General features: G+C 38.3%; 1 protein-coding gene across 1 annotated transcript in view; it reads left to right on the forward strand.

Annotated features, from left to right (window-relative positions):
* Nucleotides 1–27,123, forward strand: part of LOC139650852 (fibrillin-2-like) — a 56,243-nt gene that overhangs the window by 16,481 nt on the left and 12,639 nt on the right. Inside the window, exons 19-40 of the mRNA XM_071527636.1 lie at nucleotides 672–794; nucleotides 942–1,067; nucleotides 1,306–1,428; nucleotides 2,032–2,154; nucleotides 2,402–2,563; nucleotides 3,535–3,603; nucleotides 5,473–5,598; nucleotides 6,580–6,705; nucleotides 8,878–9,030; nucleotides 10,786–10,857; nucleotides 10,977–11,102; nucleotides 11,864–11,989; nucleotides 12,711–12,836; nucleotides 17,020–17,136; nucleotides 19,115–19,243; nucleotides 19,892–20,011; nucleotides 21,040–21,165; nucleotides 21,934–22,086; nucleotides 23,551–23,616; nucleotides 25,197–25,322; nucleotides 26,502–26,621; nucleotides 26,795–26,917. Of these exons, the coding sequence (XP_071383737.1) occupies nucleotides 672–794; nucleotides 942–1,067; nucleotides 1,306–1,428; nucleotides 2,032–2,154; nucleotides 2,402–2,563; nucleotides 3,535–3,603; nucleotides 5,473–5,598; nucleotides 6,580–6,705; nucleotides 8,878–9,030; nucleotides 10,786–10,857; nucleotides 10,977–11,102; nucleotides 11,864–11,989; nucleotides 12,711–12,836; nucleotides 17,020–17,136; nucleotides 19,115–19,243; nucleotides 19,892–20,011; nucleotides 21,040–21,165; nucleotides 21,934–22,086; nucleotides 23,551–23,616; nucleotides 25,197–25,322; nucleotides 26,502–26,621; nucleotides 26,795–26,917 (2,661 nt within the window). The remainder of the gene's footprint in view (nucleotides 1–671; nucleotides 795–941; nucleotides 1,068–1,305; nucleotides 1,429–2,031; nucleotides 2,155–2,401; nucleotides 2,564–3,534; nucleotides 3,604–5,472; nucleotides 5,599–6,579; nucleotides 6,706–8,877; nucleotides 9,031–10,785; nucleotides 10,858–10,976; nucleotides 11,103–11,863; nucleotides 11,990–12,710; nucleotides 12,837–17,019; nucleotides 17,137–19,114; nucleotides 19,244–19,891; nucleotides 20,012–21,039; nucleotides 21,166–21,933; nucleotides 22,087–23,550; nucleotides 23,617–25,196; nucleotides 25,323–26,501; nucleotides 26,622–26,794; nucleotides 26,918–27,123) is intronic.

The raw sequence follows: 27,123 nt of genomic DNA on the forward strand, positions 1-27,123 counted from the left end.
AAGGGGAAGTGCAGAAATGGAGGCCAAGCCTTCTAAGTCTCCTGTCTAATCTCGCCTTCCCTTTATTCTGAGAATAGAGGAGAGTTCGTTGTGACACTAAATCTCTTTGTTTTGTCTGCACCAGATCCATGTCTACTGGCAAGTGGGTCTGTTAGCTCCACTGTAGTGTTTTCCTTATCACTTCCCACACCGCTGAATCCCCCTAAAAAGCACAATAAGAAGTCATAAGCTACTCAGGTATAATGTTTCAAAGTTGGAAACATATTGGAAAATATGACAGCTGTTTATGTTAAATGTGATAAGGTATGATGTGACATTTTAGATGACTATGGTTCTGTGATATTGTTTTGAATTGTTGGAAATTATGTTGAATAAGCATTATCAGTTTTTTGGGGCCAAACTAAGGGACCAGAGGACATTAATTTCCATTTCCACAGAGTTTTAAGAGCTAGTTGCCTTAAAGGGATACCATAACATTTTGAACATTAATTTTCTTCATCAGGTACTTGTTGCACTTGCCAATACTTATGTACTTTTACTTAAGTAAGATTTTGATTGCAGGACTTGTAATGGAGTATCTTTACATTGTTGTATTGCTACTTTTACTTAAGTAAAAGATCTCAGTACTTCTTCCACCACTGGTTATTGCTATGGCCTCTGTCTGTCTTTAGACTTGGATGAGTGTGACAAGAGTTCCCATAACTGCAGCAGCAACGGCAAGTGTGTTAACAGCCCCGGCTCCTACCATTGCCATTGTGCTGAGGGCTTCACCGGAGACGGATACAGCTGTGCAGGTATTCCTGTTTTACTAAACAGAGAAGTTCAATGTCTAAAGTCATCATGCCAACATTTGAAAAATTGAGACCTACCTCCTCTCACAAAAGATAGTTACAGCTTTCTCTGAGTCATGTTGATGCTATTTTTCATTCTCTGTTCTCTAGACATAGACGAGTGTGCAGACAGTGCTCATCCGTGTGAGAATGGACAGTGTCTAAACAGTCCAGGAGGCTACCGCTGTGAGTGTGAGATGGGATTCACACCCGCCCTGGATGGACGAACGTGCCGAGGTTAGTTGTTACACAATGGAAAGGCCGTCAGCTTATGGTATATCCAGAAAACAAAGCAGTTTTCCTCATTCAAATGCATGATTTCAGAACGATGACACCCACGTGACATATGTTGTTTTCACTGTAAACAGTGGCACCACAAAAAACTGTATATCACAACCTTTTACTTTTGTTTTGGAATGTGTACATCAATGATACAGTCCAATAATGACTTTCCATTCCATCGATTTCTTTCCAGATATCGATGAATGCTCTTTCCAGAATATCTGTGTGTTCGGATTATGCCGGAACACCCCGGGCATGTTTCGCTGCATCTGTGATGAAGGCTACGAACTGGACAGATCTGGGGGAAACTGTACAGGTACAGTAAAGCTAGAATCTCCAAAGGTTAGGAGGCAGTCGAGGTTCTTTGTCTGAAAGCTACACACTAAGGACAATTCCACCCTTGGTTACTCCTACATAAAAAAAAAAAGAAGTCTGTACCTTGTTTTCTCACTGTGTACTCAGTTTCCCTCAACCTGCCTTGTCTACTTCTACTTCACTTAGTGATATCCTATATCATAAATATACATAGTAAACATACATAGGATGTTTTTAGTTCTTGCATTTAAAGGTGCATGCTTGAGTTCCTCCTGGGGTCATTCTTACATAGGTCTGCATACCTACAATGAGTGCATTAATAATATGCACACACCCAAAACACATTTCCATCCATCCATCCATCCATCCATCCATCCATCCACCCACCCATCCACCCATCCACCCATCCATCCATCATCTTCTGGAGATGTAGAAGTTTCTGCTGGCCGTCAGTTCCATGAAATGGTTATGGTTTAGTTCATGAGCTGAACAGACATTGTTTTAGCTAACAAGTTAAGATGGTTATTTCTTTTAATAACTCTCAAAGTATGTGTAATGTGTGTTTGCCTGTGTACCCACTGTATGTTTACCTGTTACCTGTCAGATGTGGATGAGTGCCTAGACCCCATCAACTGTGTGAACGGGCAGTGCGTGAACACACCCGGCTCCTACGAGTGTAACTGCCCTCTCGACTTTGACCTTAACCCCACCGGACTGGGATGTGTAGGTGGGTATGAACCAGGGCTGAACAATTAATCAAAATTTTATCGAAATCGCAATATGGCCTACTGCAATTTTCAAATCGCAGGAGGCGCAATATTTGTTAAAGGCGAAATGTGTCAAAATACCATTTTAAATGAAATATTGTGGTGCTGCAGAGATGTCCTGGCCTACACATCATATTCTACAGACTTAAGAAAACATCTTTGTTTTTGCCTCTCCGCCTCACCTATCCGTCTCATGTTGTCTACCAGACACACGTGCAGGCAGCTGTTTCCTGGACTATGACACCCGTGGCTACGTTGGGACGTCCTGCAGCGTGGAGGTCGGCGTGGGCGTCAGTCGCTCCTCCTGCTGCTGTTCAATGGGACAAGCCTGGGGAAACCCCTGTGAACTCTGCCCTGCTGTCAACTCCTGTAAGACAAACCCCACTGTAAACCCCATTTACTGTGTGATGGCAATGAATGTCACTTTTTACATGCAGAGCTCTAGACCAAGTGGTTAGATTATAGTGTAAAAAATAAAGTCATCATTAGTGATCTATAGCAGTGACTCTCAACCTTTTTCATATCATGGACCCCTACTAGAGTCCACATTAGGCCCACGGACCCCCATTTGATGAGATTTTGTCTCTTGAACCTAAATCAGAGAATATTTTTATTGTTAGATATGATTTTGTCCAGAATTCTGTGACTATCTGTATTGTAGGGAGCGATAACAGAGAAACTATGATCAGAACAGTCATTCTTCTACATTCTTTAATCGTGTTAACTTCTTCTAAATTAAATAATGGTGAAGTTTGACAATTTGCTGGGGACCCCCTGAAACCCCCTCAAGGACCCCTGGTGGTCCCCGGACCCCACGTTGAGAACCTCTGATCTATAGTCTAATTCAGCGATTCTGAAGGACCCCTTATTTAGTCCATATTAGGGCCACGAACCCCCATTTGATAAGATTTTGGCTCTCTGACCCAAATATGAAAATCATTTTATTGCTATATATGATTTCAAAACGGTAATTTTTTTCTACCTTCTCTAATTGTGTTAACTTCTTGTAAATTAAATAATGCTGAAGTTTAACAATTCATCAATTTGCTGGGGACCCCCTGGAACCCCCTCAAGGACCCCTGGTGGTCCCCACGTTGAGAACCACTGGTCTAATTGATTTCGTCTTTGCTTTGGATCTGTTTTTTTTTTGACTCTATATAGATTAATTATGAACGACTGTGTCTTTAATTAGTTTTGATGTGCCATCCTTGGGGTTCAACATTCAAGTTTTCTCATGAGTGATTATGATTCTTCCTCTTTCCTTCAGTTTGTAATGAAATGAATGATGAGGGAATTTCGATCACAGCATAACAGTGACTCTAAGCTGTGTGTTTTTTCAGCGAACTACAACACACTCTGTCCGGGGGGAGATGGATTCAAGCCTAACCCTATTACCATCATCCTAGAAGGTAAACATTCAATAAGCTTCACTAAAAGTCATATCACTGCATATAGTTATGGCACAAGTCCCCAACCACTGATTTCAGATGTTTAGAGGCTTTTTCTAACACTCGCCAGCCTTCTGCCTCACTCAAATCTTCCCATTTTTCTTTCTTAAATTTTTTTATTGATTTTGCACCAGTGTTGTAGATAACAAACAGTGACATATCCAAGTGAACTGGTTTCTGATTTGGCAGACAAGACATATAAGCAATATGCAAGACATATAAACAATAACAAGAACATGAACCAACCCTCAGTTCTATCAACTCCTACCCAACCTTCACATACTCATTAACCCTTCCCACCCAAATTCCCAAATTCCTTCCACTGGCTATGGGAAAGTAAATATTACGAGGAAAAAAATGATGTTCCTGTTCCTGAATAATATTATCTTTCTTCTGACCAAAACTGCCTTCCCATGATTTTTCCAAAAACTGTAAAACATATTAAAACCTAACTCCTCCCACATTTTTTGCTAAATTGACACCAAACTTGCTACACAGCATCTTCAGACCGTCCCAGACAAATAGTCCACACAGATTTTTGAAATATAAAAAAATTGAGCCTACAGTGCATCAAAATGTTTTTACTGTAAATGGTACTGTAAACAGCTACGGCAAATTCTCACGAAATAAATCTCCAATGTTCATGGAAATAAATTACAAGATGTTGCAGTCATGGTAGATGAAGAATGTACAATTTCAGAATTGTATCTCTAAAATTGAATTTATGCCAGTAAATGTCAAAATGGAAAATAGAGCATCTCTAAACTTCAGCTTTTCTCTCATGGAGCGTTCAATCTTTGTAAAAATAATTTGTCTAGATAAAGTATGCACATTCTCAGAATTGTATCTTGAATTTTGAATTCTGCCTTGTAACAACGCATAATGTAATAACGCATTATGTAATAACACGACAAAATGTAATAACACGACAAAATGTAATAAATTTTCACTTCATTATGTAATAACACTAAACTAAAACTCAGGCTGCGTCCGAAATTTCATACTAACATGCTATTTAGTACGCAAAATCAGTATGTGAGATTTTTTTAGTATGTCGGAAACCTCAGTATGAAACCAATAGTATGTGAATTGCATACTACTAGAATTTATAACCTCCTCCTCTCCTCCTCTCCTCTCCTTGTCTCCTCTCCTCTCCTCTCTCCTCCTCTCCTCTCCTCTCCTCTCCTCTCCTCTATTCCTCTCCTCTCTCCTCTCCTCTCCTCTCCTCTCCTCTCCTCTCCTCTCCTCTCCTCTCCTCTCCTCTATTCCTCTCCTCTACTCCTCTCCCCTCTCCTCTATTCCTCCCCTCTCCCGTCTCCTCTCCTCTCCTCCTCTCGTCTCCTCTCCTCTAATCCCCTCTCCTCTATTCCTCTCCCCTCTCCTCTATTCCTCTCCTCTCTCCTCTCCTCTCTCCTCTCCTCTCCTCCTCTCCTCTCCTCTCCTCTCCTCTCCTCTATTCCTCTCCTCTCCTCTAATCCCCTCTCCTCTATTCCTCTCCCCTCTCCTCTATTCCTCCCCTCTCCCCTCTCCTCCTCTCCTCTCCTCTCCTCTCCTCTCCTCCTCTCCTCTCCTCTCCTCTCCTCCATGGTGCGACACACAAATACACAAACCGCTCTCCAATTATAGTAGCAGGATATGTTTTTGAAGATATTTCAAGTTTTTATTATAATTCGGGGCTGGGCATTTCTGCTGCCGGTCCCTCTTGTATTTGTCATTGTTGTTGTTCTTCTTCTTCTACTTCCTCCTCGTCTTCTACTATCTCCTCTTCCTCAAAATGCCTGGCCCAGTCTCGAGAATCCCTGTGCTTATTCCACTACTAACCAACTATAGACATAGATGAGTGCCAGGAGCTGCCAGGTCTGTGCCAGGGGGGGAACTGTGTCAACACCTTCGGCAGTTTCCAGTGTGACTGTCCATCAGGATACTACCTTAACATCGACACCCGTATCTGCGAAGGTAAGGAAACCAAAACAGGAACATCAGTAATTTATCCCTTTCACTTCAATCCCCGTGCATCAGTTATTATGCAGAAGAATTATGCAGAGTTTAAAAAAAAAAATCAAAGTTTATTAAAAATTATTTTTTATATCTTACAGTTGGAGTGATTGGTGACACTTTACAATAAGGGTCACTAAGTTAAGGGTTAGTTAATGCTTAAGATATAAAAAATAATTTAACAGTTAACTAATGTGTCTGGTAATCATTTACTAATGGTGTTCATGTTAACTAAGGTATTAATTTATACATTATTTAATAGCCATCTTTATAAACTATTAAATAATGTATAAATTAATACCTTAGTTACATGAACACCATTAGTAAATTACACATTAGTTAACTGTTAATTAATGATTAGTTAATGCTTATTAAGCATTAACTAACCCTTATTAAGCATTAACTAACCCTTATTAAGCATTAACTAACCCTTTTAATCATTAACTAACCCATATTAAGCATTAACTAACCATTATTAAGCATTAACTAACCCTTATTAAACATTAACTAACCCTTAACTTGCTTACCCTTATTGTAGTGTTACCTTTTATATCTTACAGTTAGAGTGATTTTTATAATGACTGGCACAAACATACATGCTGTACACTGGTTTGACTATTAAGTAAAATGCAATCTGTCAATATCTCTAAAATGTTTTGATTGGGTCAGGATATTCATGAGTTGCATGTACAGCTCTCCAAAGTTTCTCATTGGTACATAAATTGTTAACATTCAACCACAGATTTGTAACAGACTTAGCATTTCTGAATGTGTGAATGCATGTTTTATTCATGTTTCATATTTTGAAGGTTTGGCCAGGCATTTCAACATATTTCCATCCCAGCATATCATAAATGAATAAATAAGCAAACCACTCACATCCAACATATAACTGAATTCAAACGTATGAGCCATCCTATCTGAACGGCTTGTCCCTTGCAGATATAGACGAGTGTGTGATGAATCCTGGTATCTGTGGTCCGGGAACCTGCTACAATACCCTGGGCAACTACACCTGCGTCTGCCCTCAGGAATACATGCAGGTCAAGGGCGGTAACAGCTGCATGGGTGAGTGGAGCAGGAGTAAGGTGTAAGATGAACTAACGGCTAAACCATTCGGATGGTATGGAAGCCCATTCCCGCCACTCAATAAAATAAAAAATGACTCATTTGTGAGTTTTTTTCTCAGAATTCTGACTTTATTTTCACGATTCTGAGTTTATATCTCATTATTCTGACTTTTTTTCTCTTGCCAAAAAAATCAGAATTCTGAGAAATAAAGTCAGAATTCTGGGGAAAAAAGTCAGATTTCTGAGAAATAAAGTCAGAATTGGAAGAAATAAAGTCAGAATTCTGAGGGAAAAAAGTCTGATTTCTAAGAAATAAACAACTCATTTGTGAGTTTTTTCTCAGAATTTTTTCACAATTCTGAGTTTATATCTCGTTATTCTGTTTTTATTTTCTCTTGCAAAAAAAAATCAGAATTCTGAGATAAAAAGTCAGAATTTTGAGATTTCAAGTCAGAATTCTGAGAAATAAAGTCAGAATTGGAGGAAATAAAGTCAGAATTCTGAGGAAAAAAGTCTGATTTCTGAGAAATAAAGTCAGAATTCTGAGAATAAAAGTCAGAATTCTGAGAAATAAAGTCAGAATTCTGAGAACAAAAGTCAGAATTCTGAGAACAAAAGTCAGAATTCTGAGAAATAAAGTCAGAATTGGAAGAAATAAAGTCAAAATTCTGAGATATAAAGTCAGAATTGGAAGAAATATAGTCAGAATTGTGAGAACAAAAGTCAGAATTCTGAGAAATAAAGTCAGAATTGGAAGAAATAAAGTCAAAATTCTGAGATATAAAGTCAGAATTGGAAGAAATATAGTCAGAATTGTGAAAAGTCAGAATTCTGAGAAATAAAGTCAGAATTGGAAGCAATAAAGTCAAAATTCTGAGATATAAAGTCAGAATTGGAAGAAATATAGTCAGAATTGGAGGAAAAAAAGTCAGATTTCTGAGAAATAAAGTCAGAATTCTGAGATTAAAAAAAAGCCACAATTGCGAGGAAAAAGGTCAGAATTGAGTCGTTTTTTATTTTACTGAGTGGTGGGAATGGGCTTCCATAGGATGGTGCCACGTGAACAGAGGTAAAACATGTGCGTCTTGTTAACATTCGAGCGAAGCTATGAGAGCTGATTGAAGCGCAGAGGATCATCTGCAAACAAACCGGTCAATGTAAATTTTTCACATGAACTGGGCCATGCGCAGATAAACTGGAATATGTGGGAATTGTTGGTGAGTTATTTGTGAATTTTGAAAATTTTGAAATGTAGAAATTGATCGGTACATGTGTATATTAACTGCTTTTCCACATAAACCATAACATATACACAACATGCAATACAGGGAATATTATATATTTAAGGTAGGGAATGTGGCTTTTATTGAGTGTGTAGTGTCCACTGTAAGCATAGAGCCTTAACAACACATACTAAGCCTTATTAAGTTAACTAGAATTTATAACCTCCTCCTCTCCTCTCCTCTCCTCTCCTCTCCTCTCCTCTCCTTGTCTCCTCTCCTCCTCTCCTCTCAGGACACACAAACACACAAACCACTCTCCAGTTATAGTAGTGGGATGTAGAGTCTTTAAAGTAAAATGGGCCTATATGTGAGAAGCAATTACCCAACTGGTAAATGTGCATATACTGTACATGTTACACATTGAATGGCCAATGAGCATATGTACTGTATCATATCTATGTCTACTCCTATAATAGATAGATAGGCCAGTTACTGTTGCGTTTTTACATTGATTTGTCAGCTTGCTTGCTATTACTTTCTTTATGCACTAAGACTTCCACTATTGCTTTCCCTAGAACAAAAAAAAAAAGAAAGTTTGACATTTAGAATTTTAATCTGGCATTTTATTATGGTACTTGTGGGAAAAAATGTCAGCATTTGTCCTGCAGCTATCCTAAAAATGTCTACATTGCTGTGTTAACATTTCTTATTAAAACCAATGAGTACCACTAGCTGCATGCTAATGAGTTAGGCTGTGGTAGGCACTGCCAATTAAACCGAATGGGGAATGCTAATGAGCTGCTTTTCTGTTGACGAAAGTGCCATTGCGTAAACATACTCACCGCAATGTGGCGAGTGACAACTGAAGGGAAATAACACACATCACCCCTCTGAGCTCAACGCTGATCCTGAAGCTGTTTGTGGATGTGTGTGTGTGTGTGTGTCAGACATGAGGAAGAGTCCGTGCTACAGAAACTGGACTGGCACCAAATGTGAGAACAAGATGGCCTTCAACCTGACCCGCAAAATCTGCTGCTGTGCCTACAACGTGGGCAAAGCCTGGAATAATCCGTGCGAGGCCTGCCCTGTCCCTGAAACCGGTCAGTGACAGCACACACACACACACAAACACACACACACACACCGCAATTGTTAATACAGGACTTCTCTTCGCTACATTTATGCCAAAACCCTAATATGAACCATTTGATTGAAGGAAGGGGTGCAGATAAAGCTATGGTTATACCAGTGATTCTCAACCTTTTTCATATCAAGGACCCGTAAGTTAGTACACATTAGGGCCACGGACCCCCATTTGTCTCTCGGACCCAAATCTGAGAATACTTTTATTGTCAGATATGATTTTGTCCAGAATTCCATGACTATCTATACTGTAGTTAGAGAGATAACAGAGAAACTATGATCAAAACAGTCATTCTTCTGCATTCTGTAACTGTGTTAACTTCTTGTAAATGATATAATGGTGAAGTTTAACAATTCATCAATTTGCTGGGGACCCCCTGGAACCCCCTTAAGGACCCCTGGTGGTCCCCGGACCCCACGTTGAGAACCACTGGTTTATACAATATCCTTGTCTCCCTAGAAGAAAAATTCAACTAAATCAAGACTTTATCCCACAAATCATCACCACCTGCTGAAGTTGCCAAAAGTCATAATACTCGACACAACATGACACCTAGTTTTCTAAGGAAACACAAGTGAAAAGATGATGCTAACCTGCTGTGTTGTTTTCTAAAGCCTGATTAGTGATGCTTGGGCAGCCACCTTGTAAGACAGCTTGCTTCAACAACTAATTATCTTTCCCCATGACTTAAATGTCTTAAAGGAAAAAGTGCCATGTAATAGGTTTTATGCAGTGGTGGAAAGTAACTAAGTACATTTACTCAAGTACTGTACTTAAGTACAATTTTGAGATACTTGTACTTTACTTGAGTATTTCCATTTGATGCTACTTTATACTTCCACTCCACTACATTTCAGAGGGAAATATTGTACTTTCTACTCCACTACATTTATTTGACAGCTTTAGTTACTTTTCAGATGGAGATTTGACACAATGGATAATATAACAAGCTTTTAAAATACAACACATTGTTAAAGATGAAACCAGTGGTTTCCAACCTTTTTGGCTTTTGACGTCTTACAAAAAGCAGTGTGTAGTCGGGGTCACATTTCAGATGTCTATGAGTTGTTAACAGCTCCACCAAATAGTGATTTTTCCCTCTAAACCTCACATGGTTTCATTTCAATAAATGTTCAAATGATCCAATATTTCAGCAAAAATCAAAGATTAGAGAAAAAGTCCAAAAACTGAAAACAGATTTGTGTATCAGAACTTTGTTTTTTCTTCTTTCCTCTCCCATTAATCATCTCACAACCCCTCAGATTTATCTGGTGACCCTTTGGAGGGGCCGACCCCTAGGTTGGGAACCACTGGACTAAACTAGCTAACTGTATATAAAGTAGTTCAAACTAGCTCCACCTCCAGCAGCTACAACAGTAACATGCTGCTTACACACTGATGCTTCAGTATTAATAATCTAATGATGTCATATATAATAAAATATCAGTCAGAGGGACCAAACCACTACTTTTACTTTAATACTTTAACTACATTTTGCTGCTAATACTTATGTACTTTTACTTAAGTAGGATTTTACATGCAGGACTTTTACTTGTAATGGAGTACTTTTACATTGCTGTATTGGTACTTTTACTTAAGTAAAGGATCAGAGTACTTCTTCCACCACTGTGTATAACCCTACACTCAGAAACACTCTACAGCGTTCCATTCCAAATGAACACTATTTCAGCTATTGACGTCTGCTTTCCAGATGCCTATGCAAAGCTTTGTGGAAACATTATCCCCGGGTTCAAGCTGGACATTGAAACAGGCAAAGCTGTGGGTACGTCTCAACAAGAAGATACGACACCATTCTACTTGGAGAATGTACCTTAATTAGTAGCACTCGGTTTATTGATGTGTTTATCTGTGTGCTGTGTGTGTGCAACACGTGTATTGTAGACATTGATGAATGTCGAGAGATCCCAGGTATCTGTGCCAGCGGTGTGTGTATCAACCAGATCGGGAGTTTCCGCTGTGAGTGTCCGACTGGCTTCAGGTACAACGACCTGCTCCTCATCTGTGAAGGTAACATTTGATGGGAAACACATTAGAAACTGGATCATGTACAGAAGTTTTGGGAATGAATTACTCTCAAACCTCTGAAAAAAAACAAAGAACTCTTTTATTTTGTATCTCTTGTCGGATCCCTACATCACTGTTTGAGGCTAGATTAACTGGATGTGGTAATTGTTCCATCCCAATGTGTTATATTCAATGCATACAGCTGATTTATTACAATGAACTGTCACTTTGCTTCCACTGTTGTTGTTTTTTTTTTTATATTTCTGATGAACTTGAAATTAGAATCACTTTCATTGGCAGCTATAATGAATGCAGAAATGTATCAAAGATATATTCACATCTTTCACAGTATTTACCATCACATGACGAGGACAGCACGACTACGAATACAGTGCAAAAATAATGTTGTAAGATAAATGATGGACTATAGCCAATGCACATCAGTCCACTCCACATTCAATACACAACATTCTGTACTATGATTGCAGCTCTGGAGGGAATTGCAGTGAGTATCGTGAAGTACTCTGTAGAAATAGATGTATGAAATAAACCATGAGCATTGGTTCACATACATTCCTAATGCTGAGAAGTGTCTTAGAGTCATTGGAATTATTTTGCAAAAAACACTGGAGGAAGAGTCCAGAGATTGTGGAGTTTTGCAATCTACCCGGGACACGAGGATGATGTTGGTGTTTATGTTCTCATCACTTAATGGGGAAGTTGACATTCATTTCCCACTGTGGTGTGTGCATTGTAATCTCCAGATATGGACGAGTGCAGCAAAGGTGAAAACCTGTGCCAGAGGAACGCTGACTGTATTAACAGCATGGGGAGCTACCGCTGCGAGTGCTCCAGCGGTTACAAACTGTCGCGCAGTGGAGCCTGCATTGGTAACATGATTGGTTTTGTGTTTGGTCATGTCGGCTTTTTAATTACAGGGTTCCTACGCAGGTCTGGAAAGTCTGGAAAAAGTATTAAAAATGAATTTGATCATTTCCAGGTCTTGAATAGTTTGGGAATTTGAAAAAATGTCTGGAAAAGTATGGAAAATGTTGCGGTTCAGGTCCGATACACACATAATTCTAGCTTTTATGTTGTTGTAGAGCCACTTTGAGTCCACAGTTTTTGTTGATGTGAAGAATAATGTTCAGATAGAGGGACGCTCTTATTACCCAGCCGCTGTCAGCATGCATTATATCAAATACCCACCAAAATCAAATCCGGTCAAGGACATAGGGTCTGGGAAAAATTCATCTATACAGTGATATGACCTAGTTAGCAGGGGCAAGATGTCTCTCTGCGTAAATCATATTGAACACCAGACAAAATCTTCAAAACAAATCAAGGTCTGGAAAAAGTATGGAATTTTTTAATTGAAAATGTGTAGGAACCCTGTAATTAGCTAACCATAGTTTCCGGTCAGCTAACAATCACTGTCTTGTTGTGAAAACATCTAATTTACACACTAGCTAACATGCTATTAGCTTACATGGCTAATTGTCTGATTGTCTTATTGTTCACTATTTCTTGTCCTTTGCCTCCTTCTCATCTTCTTATGTTTCTGCCCTCTGCTTCTTTCCCTATTCCTATATTTCCTCATTTATGGGGAAGATCGTAATGAGTGCCTGGAGATCCCTAACGTCTGCAGCCATGGCGAGTGTGTGGACATCCGGGGCGGTTACGAATGTGTGTGTCACAGTGGCTTCAAGACGACGCTGAACCAGAAAATGTGCACAGGTGAGAGCTTTTACTCTGAAATATGTTCCACTTTTACTCTTATATGAAATATGTTCAGGGCCTCACTCAACTTATTAGTCATGAAAGTAACCCATGTGGGGAATTTTTAATGTGGTGTTTACCTACTGCCCTAGAGTGATAGGTTTCAGAGAACTGGAGTTATATTCATAACCTATTTAGCTGCCGGTGTGCACACAGAGAATGCAGAGAATGGAATGATGAGAGGCTTGTGACTAAGAATTCCAATGGATTTTTAAAGGTCTCATATCATGTAAAACAGGATTCCCCTTGCCTCTCTGATGATAAAGGAGTTGGATGGTCTATCTAAACATGGTGAAAGTATCAAAACACATGGTCGCCAACTAAATCCACACAATCCATATTAGTGCAGCGAGCCTCTAAACGAGCCGTTTGGACTTCCGTAACTTTGTGGCGTCACAAAGGTTCGCTCATTAGCATTTTTGTAAGAAATAATAGACTAACAAAGTTTTTTTCAAAGCGGTTGAGCGGTTGTCATTGTTTATTACCGGAGAGTTTTCCCTACCTGTAGCTGCCGGTGCTATAGTGACTCACGTTTCACAATTGAAACGGTTAGCCAATCAGAACAGAGGGGTTGTTAATATTAATGAGCCTTAAAGACACAGCGACAGAAACAGCCTGTTCTTGGTAAGGCTCAGAGAGATGCTGGAAAATGAACGTGTCAAAATGGATTGTGAGTGTTTTTGGTACATGACACCACACACACAGCTTTGAAAAAATACAAAAGTATACGATCACACTTTGATCGCAAGCCAATTGACTGCATGAATGACAAGCCTGGATATAAGCTATGTAATTGTGCAAAGCCCATACAAGGCACAGAGCAAGAGGTTTCCTTTCCTTTGCAAAGAAGGAATTTAGGCATCAAGGTCAAAAGATTGCATTGAATACAAAAGGCTGGACACAAAGTGTATTGGCTTAGGACACAGAGTAACCTTAGACTCGTCTGGAGCAAATTTACGAGGAGTAAACCTGCCCTTTGCTGTTTAAAGTTCCTTAAAGAGTAACTAAACCCCACCCAAATCTGTGGTGAAGCCTGACACCTACTGGTGAAAAGTAGGGTACTGAACTGGCCATCTGCTTTTGGCTGGTCTTTGTGCCAGGTGATGTCACCACCTGTTGTACTCTATAGAAGGTGACATCGCCTGGCAAAAAGACCAGACAATAGCAGATGGCCACCCACAGATTTGGGTGGCGTTTAGTTACTCTTTAAGGAGAGTAGTGTTAAAAAGCAAGATAAGATAGAAAATCAAGGGAAACCAAATCTATATTTTTACATTGTGTAACCAAAACCAATGGCAAATTCCAGTGCGGGCACAATAGAGTAGGTTCATATATTGGTCTTAAAGGAATAATTCACCCAAAAATGAAAACTTTGTCATCATCTACTCACCCTCATGTCAGTCGAAACATCAGTGAAATTTGTATGTCCACATAACATACAGTGAATTAGCTAGCTTAGCTCCATTTCAGCCCTCTCCAAAACAGCCCAATTTAATGTAAGGTGTATATTCGCTCGTGGTGATTCTGCACCTCCCACACAAGGACATCAGTTTGCTCTTGTGAGAAGCTTTTGTGGTGGATCCACTCCGGACTGTTCCCTCCATCAAGAAATTGTCAGAGCGCCGTGGCATTTAAAAGGAAGGAAAAGAAGTGATTTGATTGGTCATGATGACGCCAGACCCTACCAAAGAGGCAAAGACATCTTCATCTACCATATCAAATTTCCCTCACATCAGGGAGAGCAGCCACAGATGAGGTCTCCATGCATGTGGCAAGAGAGGAGATCCACCCCCACATTCATCACTCCTGAGACATGACCGGCCCTCAGAGGCAGGAAATGATTGCTGCACTATTTCAGTTCAATAGGGGAAGTCTGCAAGTCCCTCCATGTCTGTTCATGTGAGGACAGATGTGTTGTCTGTGCATACCAGAACATGACGGCCAGCTGGCATGTTGCCCTGTTACACCTCAGCCCGTGAGGGAGGCATCTGCCCGTCACTACAGTCTGAGTAGGACTTTGCCCATAACTATGGAGAGCCATTTCATTCAAATGAAATAATGTGTGCCCTCCAGTCTGTTGGTCAGTTGTACCATCATGGCTAATCCCAGAACCTGAAGTTGATCTATGCATACTGAATAATAACAAAAGAAAGAAATCAGGAGATATAGTCAAGGAAGTTAAGTCTCATCTGCAACAAGAATGGAGTTCATATTTACAGATGAATTTAATATTGTAGAATTATTTAAGAGACTCTCGAAAATTTGTCGAGCCCTTCCCGACATTGTTGACGCACGTTCATTGTTGTAGAAGGTGGGAGTGTAGCTGAACATGCGCAGAGAGCCTACCGATCTGAATGCAGAGGTGATGGAGTGAACTTCCACTTATCCAGATTGTTTTTTTATCTTTTGAAGTAATGGTGCAAAATAATATTATTTGTGAACCTCGGCTCGGCAGCGCGCGCTGTCGACTGGGTGGCGCGCGATGTAGAGGTCTTCACGGGTCTGCTCGGACCCTAGGATCCGAGACCCGACCCGGGACCCGTACGGGTTCGGGTCCACGTTTTATTATGGTCAATCGGGTCGGGTCCCATTCTATTACCGCGGGTCCCGGGTCTGTTTATCATTATGTGTAATACCCGAGTGGATCCGAGAAGACCCGTGATCAGCGCTGATCACGTGACGAGACGAGAAACGCATGGAAGCGCTGTGTAACTTGCCTGATGATTAGGCTGACCTGGGATCAGATTACAAGAGCGAAACTAAGTGAAAAATAAGTGAAAAAAACATTGGAGAGTTGGAGTCTCACTGACATCTACTGGACAAACTGTAGAACGGCACAACTTGGCAAGTCTTTCTGTTATTTTGATCTACTTTTATTAGGCTACCATATGCTGTATCCGACATGATAAACGTTTTTAGCAGTAGAACGGCATTTTTAGTAGCAATTTTAATTACCAGGTTTGTTGGGTCCATAAAATAGACCCGAGAGACGGGTCTCTGGTCTCTCTCCTCTCGGACATGCACCGGGTCGGGTCTGTAATATCTCGGGCAAAAACGGGTCGGTATATATATTTTTTTTTTCAATTATTGGGTCTAATCGGATCTTGGAACGAATTTCCCGGGTCCATTAGCATTCGGGTCCATCATTTTGGACCCGTGAAGACCTCTAGCGCGATGTCCACTGGGTGGCAGCTCAGGATGACTGGATAACTGGATAGGTGGTGTGCAGTTTGGGTGCACATTGCCTAAGGATGCTTGGATCTTTCTAGTGCTCCGTACCTCAGAGTAACTAAACCCAAAATCCAAATCTGTGGTAAAGCCTGACATCTTTGGTGCCAGGTGATGTCACCTTCTAAAGAGTACAACAGGTGGTTACATCACCTGGTACCAAAGACCAGCCAATAGCAGACGGCCAGTTCATGAACCACACATATTTGGGTTTGGGGGTTTATTACTCTTTAAAGGTGCCTTCGTTGAATGTTTTAGTCAGAGGTGATGTCAACCCCTACTAAAATCTGATTGGCTGTGAGATGAAGTGCCTATGAATTCTGCTTTGAAAAGTTGAACTAATTTCAACTTTTGAGAGAGAAAAGAGAGGAAAGCTGAGTTGTTGTTTTTTTTTTTTGCTTGTTTGTTTCTTTTGAGTTAACATGGTTCGGAAGCCGCCTGGGGTATTTTATCTCATCTCCTCTTTTTGTGTGTTTATTAGCATTTTTATTAGTTTCCTTTATTAGTTTTTTTTTCTTCTATGTTTTATCACCATCATCATTTGTGCATCTAAACTAGACTACCATCTGGGGTGTCATGAGGAAATGAAATGAGGGATGTTGCAATGCCAGAATTCTTTATTGAACAAGCAACAAGCAAAAACTGTGACTGGTTCTAACATTGCTATGTGTTCAGACGGGCACATTGTATGAAAGCTTTATTTCTGGCTGTTTGTCATTATGGCCCAATAATTTCATATTCCCATTGCACTGAGTACGTTGATTCTCTACATTGATTCTCTTTAATGAAATAATTAATAATGAATAGCACTTTTATATGACATTGATTTAATAGAAATGTATTTGAATAATATGATTTTCTTGTACCTCTTTCTATTTTCTCTTTCTCTTCATTTCCCCCTGCCTCCTTACAGATATTGACGAGTGTGAATATCAGCCATGTGGCAATGGGACTTGCAAGAACACAGTAGGCTCCTACAACTGCTTGTGCCATCCAGGCTTTCAGCTAACGCTCAGCAACGACTGCATGGGTAAATTACAAACTGAATCTCTGAACAGAGCACGGATAAGACGTTATCTCTGACCATCCTGGATGCCCTTTTATGAGTCATTTATGTAAATGATGGCATTTAAGGAAGAAACTCACTCTAAAATGTACCATCCAATGGTGGCGGGAGTCCTTATTAATCTTTTAATAAATTTACTGTTTGTTCTAGTCAGATGTAAGGACAGACAAATCATCTCAAGCCATTAGATACACTCACCTACCCTACGGAAGCATAATACATTCACTTGAGAAAAAAAAAAATCCCTGTTTTTCTGAATTAACGAGATAATTATCTCAGAATTCTGAGAAAAGTTTTCATGGAAAAAAATAATTCAGCTCTGTTTTTCTGAGATAATTCAGAAAAACAGCAGAATTATTTTTTTTTAGATGCTCTGTTTTTCTGAATTAATGAGATAATTATCTCAGAAAAACAGAGCAGAATTATTTTTTAACCATGAAAACTTTTCTCAGAATTCTGAGATAATTATCTTGTTAATTCAGAAAAACGGAACATTTAAAAAAAAAAAATCTGCTCTGTTTTTCCGAGAGAATTATCTTGTTAATTCAGAAAAACAGGTTGTTTTTTTCTCAAGTGAATGCATTACGCTTCCGTACTACCCCATGTCCCATCATCATCATAATTACCTTTTTGTAAATGTATTTCATTTCATTTCTAATTTATTTCATCATTCAATTTGTTTCATTGTGTTCATGAACTCAAATACAAACTTTATTAGAAGAGAATAGCTCATAGCTTATCATTCCATCAATTAAAGTAAAGCTATCATGATTTGAGACGTTATGTAGCTTGTTAAGTTTAACAATCATAGAAGTTCTTATAAAGTTGCCCACATTTTTCTGGCTATAGCATATTGTAGAATTTCTAACTATAATGTGAGGCAGCTCATTTTGATAAAGGCACCTAAGCTGATCAAGTCTGCAAGTAAATATTGTAGTGTAACATCACTGTGCCAACTTCATCTATCGGTTATCAAATTCAGGAGCCATATAAACTGTTGTACAGTTACATAGTAATATAAATAATTACTGTGACCATTTAACCATGTCACTTAATTTAATTAAAATTATATGGTAGTTCTTGAAGCAAGTGATTTGGCTTAACATTTATGCAAAAATTTATGCAAAACTTTGACATACTTGCATACCAAGACTTCTAAACTAAATTACAAATATTGTGGGATTATGTAAAATAACCCTCTTGCGAGTGATGATTTGTCTGTTCTTAGATCTGACTACAACAATCTGATAATAGGAAATTGATCAAAAGATGGGTTTACAATAAGGGTCACTAAGTTAAAGGTTAGTTAATGCTTAATAAGCATTAACTAACACTTAATTAACAGTTAACTAATGTGTAATTTACTAATGCTGTTCATGTTAACTAAGGTATTCATGTATACATTATTTAATAGTTGATAAAGATGACTATTACATAATGTATAAATTAATACCTTTGTTAACATGAACACCATTAGTACATGATTACTAGACACATTAGTTAACTGTTAATTAAAGGTTAGTTAATGCTTATTAAGCATTAACTAACCCTTAACTTAGTGATCCTTATTGTAAAGTGTTACCAATAGATGCATAATCACTCCTTTCACCACTGAACTCAGTGCTATTTGGCAGCAGGGGCCATATTGGCTCCATAGCTGAATCTTTTTTCTACCATAGGGAGCAACCTTTGTGCCAGATTTGGTGCTTAGACAATTGCCATTATAATGAATTAACCCTCTAGCCTTAGAGCTGCTAAGTTTTCATTTTCTCACTTTTGGGATAATGCTAATCGCCTGTGGTCACTTAACATACTGTATGCTAAAGCAGTTGTTTTTTTAGTTTATTATTTTCTGCAGTTAGGGTTAGATAGATAGGAGAGTAAATATAGGCTGTACGTGTGTGTTTGGATTCAGATTTTTTTGTTGGACTGTGTTTGATAGATATTGACGAGTGCACAGCATCCTACGGCCAGGTTTGCAGGAATGGCCATTGTATCAACAGCCTGGGATCCTTCCAGTGTATCTGCTATGAAGGGTACGAGCCCACCCTGGATGCTAAGAACTGCGTTGGTAAGGGAAAAGCTAGTGTGTTACGAATTAGTACAGTTAACTAATGTGTCTGGTAATAATTTACTTATGGTGTTCATGTTAACTAAGGTATTAATTTATACATTATTTAATAGTCATCTTTATAAACTATTAAATAATGTATAAATTAATACCTTAGTTAACATGAACACCATTAGTAAATTACACATTAGTTAACTGTTAATTAAGCATTAACTAACCCTTATTAAGCATTAACTAACCCTTATTAAGCATTAACTAACCCTTATTGGAAAGTGTTACCAAAAAATACTGGAAGATTCTGAGATTACCCATTTTTATAGGATTAAGAATTATTTTTTGGGAGTAAAGCAAAAAGTAATATAGTTAATTACTGCTCTTGGAAAGTAATATGTAAAGTCAATAATTTATTTTGAAATTAGTAACAAGACATATGTAATATGTTACATATGACCGACACTGTGTATTCTTACCATTACACAACACCTCCTAAATGTCCAAAAAACATTTGAATTGAGTTGGTTCTCATGCATTGGGTCATTTGTATTTCAATGTGTTTCAACTTTTAGGATAATTCATTTCCCCATACTTCTGCCCCCTGCCTTTACTTTGACTGTACTGTTGTTTAATTCCTGTGTTCCTTGTCTCCAGATATGAACGAGTGTGTGATTTTCCCTGGAACGTGCAATCCAGGGACATGTGAAAACCTGGACGGCTCCTTCCGCTGCCGCTGTCCCACAGGATACATCGTTATCGATGACAACTGTATTGGTAAGGTGTGTGTGTGTGTGTGTGTCTGGTAAAATGTCCTCACAGGGATAGAAAGTGATTGCTGGTCCTCACATATACAAGTTTAGAGTTAGGACTTTAGGGTGTTTACCGTTTGAAAACCTATGTGTCTGTTTCACTAGAGTAGGGGAGAGCGGGGCAAGTTGTCACGTGGGTTAGTTGTCTCAGTGGCTTTATTGCTGAAACTAAATATTTTAGAGCCAAAAAAAACACAAATGTTAACTTTCTTAATAAGAGGTTACCTATGTTGAACATAACAGTCTAAGTCAAAACAAATTTGATACCTAAAGGTAAATAATGAAAATCTTGGTGTTTAAGCATTAACTAACCCTTAATTAACAGTTAACTAATGTGTCTGGTAATCATTTACTAATGGTGTTCATGTTAACTAAGGTATTCATTTATACATGATTTAATAGTCATCTTTATAAACTATTAAATAATGTATAAATTAATACCTTAGTTAACATGAACACCATTAGTAAGTTACACATTAGTTAACTGTTAATTAAGGGTTAGTTAATGCTTATTAAGCATTAACTAACCCTTAACTTAGTGACCCTTATTGTAAAGTGTTACTAAATACACCATGCGGTATGTGAATCAATGGAGTCAGTAGTGTAGTGAAAATGCCATTTTTTAGAAAAGACCTTAGTCTAGCTAGAAATATATATGTTGTATCTCAGTAGTAAGGCACTACTGAGAAATATACCAATGAGTAAAAGTGTGCCAACATGCCCTGCTCTCCCCTACCTGGTCTATATATATATAGAGAGAGAGCAAATACCACATATTTCATGTTGAAATAGTTTTATAGGAAAAAAAAAATGTCCTAAAGGTCAAGTAATTCCTAATCCCTTTTATGTGTTTGTGAGTGTGAGAGAGAGAGAAAATGCCTACTGAGTGCATCTAGTGTCATCCTGTGGAATCAGAGCAGAGTCACTGATTTTAGGATGGTAATAAGAACATGATGGAACATCACCCTGCACCGCCTGTCCCCTGTTCTCCAGACGTGAACGAATGTTATGAAGACCCAAACATCTGTCTGTTTGGTACCTGCAGCAACACTCCTGGCAGCTTTCAGTGCATCTGCAGGCCGGGCTTTATCCTGTCAGAGAACGGACGCAGGTGTCACGGTACAAACCTCTATCTATCTATCTATCTATCTATCTATCTATCTATCTATCTATCTATCTATCTATCTATCTATCTATCTATCTATCATATGGGTTCACTCACAATGTGCATCTAAAAGTGGGAGTATTTGTTGTGTTCTTTTATCTTTCTATTTTACTTGGTTTGATTCTTTTAATGCAATACATTTTGCTTGTTCTTTTATATGAATTTTATCTTTTTATCTGTCTTTTATCTGCCTTCTATTGATGTAAAGCACTTTGAGCTGCATGTTTATTATTATTATCATTACTATTATTATTATTATTATTATTATTATTATTATTTTTATCTATCTATCTATCTATCTATCTATCTATCTATCTATCTATCTATCTATCTATCTATCTAGATATAGTTTACAGAAGCAGTGTCTTAACCAGAAAACCAGTTTTTCACCAGTTTATCTAGTGTGTTTTCTGTTTACCGTAATTAATTGCTCAAAATTAACGTAATGATTGTAATGATTTATTTCCTATATTATACGGAAGAGGATTAGGGCCACATGGAAAATGTATTTGAGTTTAAAGTCAGAAATCTGAGAATAAAGTCAGAATTCTGAGATTAAAGTCAGAAATTAAAGTCAAAATTCTGCGATTAAAATCAGAATTCTGAGAAAAGTCAGAATTCTGACTTGAATTCTCAGAATTCTTGTTGAAACTGTCAGACGCCCTGCGAACAGAACAGCCTGTCCTCATGCTTCGCTCCTCGGTCGTTGTTGTCGTGTCCAGACACCCGCGAGAGCTACTGCTTCACCCGCTTTGAGAGCGGTAAGTGCTCCATGCCCCAGGCCTTCAACACCACCAAAGCCAAGTGCTGCTGCAGCAACATGTCGAAGGAGGGCTGGGGAGACCCGTGTGAGCTCTGCCCCAAAATACAGGACGGTAAGACTCAGTGTCAGCCGAGCTGCTCAATGGACCTTATTCACACAGCGGCCATTTTGAACACTAGGGCTGGGAAACTTTACCCGGAAGATTGGCACATCCTATATAAAAGTAGGATTAGGCTACTTAAACACATAAATGAGCACAAAATACAGATAAACCTAACTGTTACTAAATTAGCTAGCAATTTTGAGAATAACCACCACAACAACTTTTTAATTTAGCAGGGAAGTTAGTTAGCTTACTAGCTAGTTAGTAAGCTACTAGCTAGCTACCTAGGCTAGACTCTAGCTAGTTAGCGATAATGGACTAAATATGTTAAAATGTAAACATATCCCTCTGGATACTTGAGTTCCATTCGTTTAAAATATGTTTGTTTTTTTGTTTTTTTTAATTGATTTTTAAATTTAACAAACACATACACACCTCTCAACATAAACAGAAAAACGTACAAAACAGAAAAATCCCACCCCAAACCAACAACAGACGCTGCAATATATAAAAGTTAAATTGAAAGGAAAAACAAGTAAAAAAAAAAATTATAATAATAATAAAAAAATAATAATAAATATAGATAAATTGTACGGGAATACGACAAGAAACAAGTAAATAGCACATACAGATGGAGCAATCAGCCATCGCCTACCAGGGACAAACAAGTAGGTCAAAGTCTCTGTAGGAAAGAATGCAAAGGTCTCCAGAGTCTCCAGAATTTGTCCGATTTATGGTTAAGATCATGAGTCAATTTCTCCAGAGGGAGAAGGGCCAAATATGTTTTTAGTGGAGAATGTGAAATGATAAACGTTTGTATGATCTATCTTGGTTCAACAACAGTAGCACAGAGCTGGACTCTTCAAAATGGCCGCCATGTGAATAAGGTCAATGTGGCACAGACACACACATGCACACACCCGATTGCATTCTCCTTCTCCTGTGTGAGTTGTAAGGATATTGGAACATGAATGACTACCTTTACATGCATGATGTAACCTGGCTGTTGTCCATACTCTGGTTCAGGTCTTATTCAGGTTCATCTGTTTACATGAACCTTTGAGTCTCTCTGTTACCATGAATAAACCAGTAAACACAATATCCCCCCTCTCCCTCTTTGATTATCTCAATAGTAAGTACTGCTCACTGCCATGTTTTATGTTGACGTCAAAATGTACCCATAATGCTGTGCGAGTCTGGGAAACCCCAAAAGTGGAAGCAGTGAGATGTTTCCATGCCACAGAAAGCTGTTTAATACTGGAGTGATCCAGGCATCTGAAGCAGGAGTCTTGAGTTTACCAGGTTAATTCTAACTCAGTCATGAGGTTTACATGTCGGCCCAAAACCAGGATTGTTGAGAAACTGGGTCAAGAAGGGGATTCGCCTTGCAAGTAAACGTCACCAGTGTCATGGCCAACACATGTGAACATATACTTCATTCAGTTGTGTCACAGCTGTTGTCTCCCATTGCAGCGGCGTTCCACACCTTGTGTCCCTTCGGTCACGGCATCGTCACTGGGCCCGGCGACGGACGCATAGGTAACAGGGTTTCTGGGAGACATGATCCTCTAGCGTGAGGGAAAATTATTTCATAATAAGTTTTATTTGCATGGTGCTTTTTAAAGAGTAACTAAACCCCAAACCCAAATCTGTGGTGAAGCCTGACACCTAATGGTGAAAAGTAGGGTACTGAACTGGCCTTCTGCTATTGGCTGGTCTTTGTGCCAGACAGTGTCACCACCTGTTGTACTCTATACTGGTGATCATGATCTGGCACAAAGACCAGCCAATAGCAGAAGGCCAGTTCAGTACCCTACTTTTCACCATTAGGTGTCAGGCTTCATCACAATTATATTTGGGGTTTAGTTACTCTTTAAAACAACATTTACAAAGTGATTTGCAGTGAAATTCAACCAATTAAAACAAGCATCAAAAGTACAACATAAAAAAAAAGTAAAAATAAGTGTGTTTTATGTCTGTCATTTTCAAATACATGTGATTATTTTATGGAAATGGAAATATATGTAATTGAATTATATGAAAGCATTTGAAAATATTTACAAGAGGGATACAGATTCTAAATAACTGATTTCATGTTGATTTCATGTTGCTGGTATATTGCAACTGCACTCAGTATCTTTAAACCCTTCATGCCCAAATAAGGCCAAAAGTTTTTTTGTTTTTTTTCTTCTAGATTTCTATTTTACTGTATATAAACTCACTTTCCAGATGGGATTAGTATTATTATTAAAAACAATGATGGCCCCAGTGGTGGAAGAAGTATTCAGATCTTTGACTTAAGTAAAAGTAGCAATACCACAGTGTAAAAATACTTTGTTACAAGTAAAAGTCCTGCATTCAAAATCTTACTTAAGTCAAAGTACAAAAGTATTAGCATCAAAATGTACTTAAAGTAGCAAAAGTAAAAGTAGCCTAGTCATTATGCAGAATGGCCCATTTCAGAATCATATATATCATGTTATTGGACTATAATTATTGATGCATTAATGTGTTCATCGCTTTAATGTTGCAGTTGGTAAAGGTGGAGCTAATTTTAATTACTTTATATACTGCTGGGTAGCTTAACCTATAAAAAAGATATCATAATTGATTAGTTGATTTATAATTTGTATTAATAATCTAAATCTGCAAAGTAACTAATAACTAAAGCTGTCAAATAAATGTAGTGGAGTAGAAAGTACAATATTTCCCTCTGAAATGTAGTGGAGTAGAAGTATAAAGTAGCATGAAATGGAAATACTCAAGTAAAGTACAAATACCTCTAAATTGTACTTAAGTGGACTGCTGGATGGCCCAAAAAAGAATATTGTATCATTTTGTATGAGGAATCACATTAAACTTCACTACTTGCTACCAGCCCCTGCAACATATGTTTTTTATTGAAAGAATATGAAGGAATAACAGGTGCACCAGTTGTTCGAATTGAAATTATCATCATACAAGTATTTCAATGGGATCCGTACTTCACGCATTTGCACTGTAAGCTCAAAAAACAACCTTATTCCCATGTTACTTGATCATTACAATCATGTTAATTTGTGAAAGAATGAGAAAAAGGAATTCCACCTGCTCCAGTTATTTTCTCATGTTCTCTGCAGATTTGAACGAGTGTGTGGAGCACCCGGGTATCTGCCATAACGGCCACTGCATCAACACAGATGGCTCCTTCCGCTGCGAGTGTCCCATGGGATACGCTCTCAACTACACTGGAACGCACTGTGTCGGTGAGGCCAGAGAGCGGCTCCATGCACCTCAGCTCACAGCCTGCTCTCTTTCATTGGGCTAGTATCCTACAGCCTATAAAGTTCTTTCTTTTCCTCACTGCTTTCCTCCATTGTTGTTGTTGCTGTGGCTTTTAGTTTAGTTTCAGTTTATTTGCACATTTTTTTTAAAAGAAAAGAACAGATAAAGAAAAAGTAAAATCAAAATAAAGGTACATGTGCAGGTGAGGTAGAAACCCACTACGGGCTTATCTAAAAACCTCACCTAAAAAAATATATATATTTATATAAAATAAAATAGAAAAAATAATGATACAAAATAAAAATATCAATTCACATGCATATCTTATACATGCCTAATCACATTGTAAAAACTAAAATAATATAGGCTGCTATAAATAACAGAAAAAAAAAAAAAAAAAAGGTTCCCTGCTCTGTGGCCACTAGCCACTCACTTTGATAGCCACATCCAGCTCACTGCTGGCCACGCCCCTATGACGCACCCACAGTCGATGGTGTATGCCCCACACAGACAACCACTGATTGTAGAACATATGCTAATTTATTAAAAGATTCATTCAAAGATTCAAAAGCTTTATTTGTCGCATGCTCATCCAAATTGTGGAGTGAAATGCAGTGTGGTTTAAATCGAAATATAATCTGATCAAATACAACAAACACACATGTACAGATAGAGAATATACTTTTTTTTTAAAAACATATAGAACATTAAAAAAAATAGGTAAGACTTTACAATAAGGGTACATTAATTAAGAGTTAGTTAATGCTTAATTAACAGTTAACTAATGTGTCTGGTAATCATTTATAAATTAATACCTTAGTTAACATGAACACATTACTAAATTACACGTTACTTAACTGTTAATTAACTGTTAGTTAATGCTTATTAAGCATTAACTAACCCTTAACTTAGTGACCTTAGTTGTAAAGTGTTACCAAAAAATATAAAATAAAAAATAACAAGAGTAAGGAACTATGAAAAGAAATAGCAATGGTGTGCAGATTGTAATATACATGTGCAAGTATGCAATTAAATGTACTTATGCAATATGTCAATGTTTTTTTCTATTATTTCAAAATCAAATCAAAGTGAATATTGCAGCATTAAGGCTGCTCTGCTATCAACTTTCATATGACTATTGATCTGTTGGACTCTTCTAGACATTGATGAGTGCTCGGTAGGACGTCCATGTGGTAACGGGACGTGCACCAACTCAATAGGTGGGTTCGAGTGTACCTGTGAGGAGGGCTTTGAGCCGGGACCAGTGATGACCTGTGAAGGTGGGTTTGAACCAACACCCATTCATATTTACACCACAGATATTCATGTACTGAGATATCTCGGCTGTTTCCTTGACTTCGTAGCTCTTTGCTCGTCTTTGCCCCTTGTCGTCACGACTTCATGTAAGTTTAAACATGCATATTTTGGATCTCTGTGCGATTATGTCGATTAGACGTGAACGAATGTGCCCAGAACCCCCTGCTGTGTGCATTCCGCTGCGTCAACACCTTCGGAAGCTACGAGTGCGCCTGTCCGTCTGGATACACTCTCCGAGACGACAAAACTATGTGTCAGGGTGAGTGGTGCAAACATGGTCAAATGCTAGAGTTACACACACGTGGTATTTGGATGGACTGGATATAACTAAATTGATCCTCTTGGTGAAATTGGCTTCCTGCAGCAGCAAATACTGGAGTCATAGGATACAGCAAAGGAAAATAAGATATTAATAAGAATAGAGCCAATGGGGCTATTTAAGCATAATAATTAAGCATTTATATA

This window comes from Centroberyx affinis, unplaced genomic scaffold (assembly GCF_046629955.1).
Source record: "Centroberyx affinis isolate AG114_WGS23_722 - 3 ecotype Tasmania unplaced genomic scaffold, CSIRO-AGI_Caff_v1 ptg001553l_1, whole genome shotgun sequence".
NCBI lineage: Eukaryota > Metazoa > Chordata > Actinopteri > Beryciformes > Berycidae > Centroberyx > Centroberyx affinis.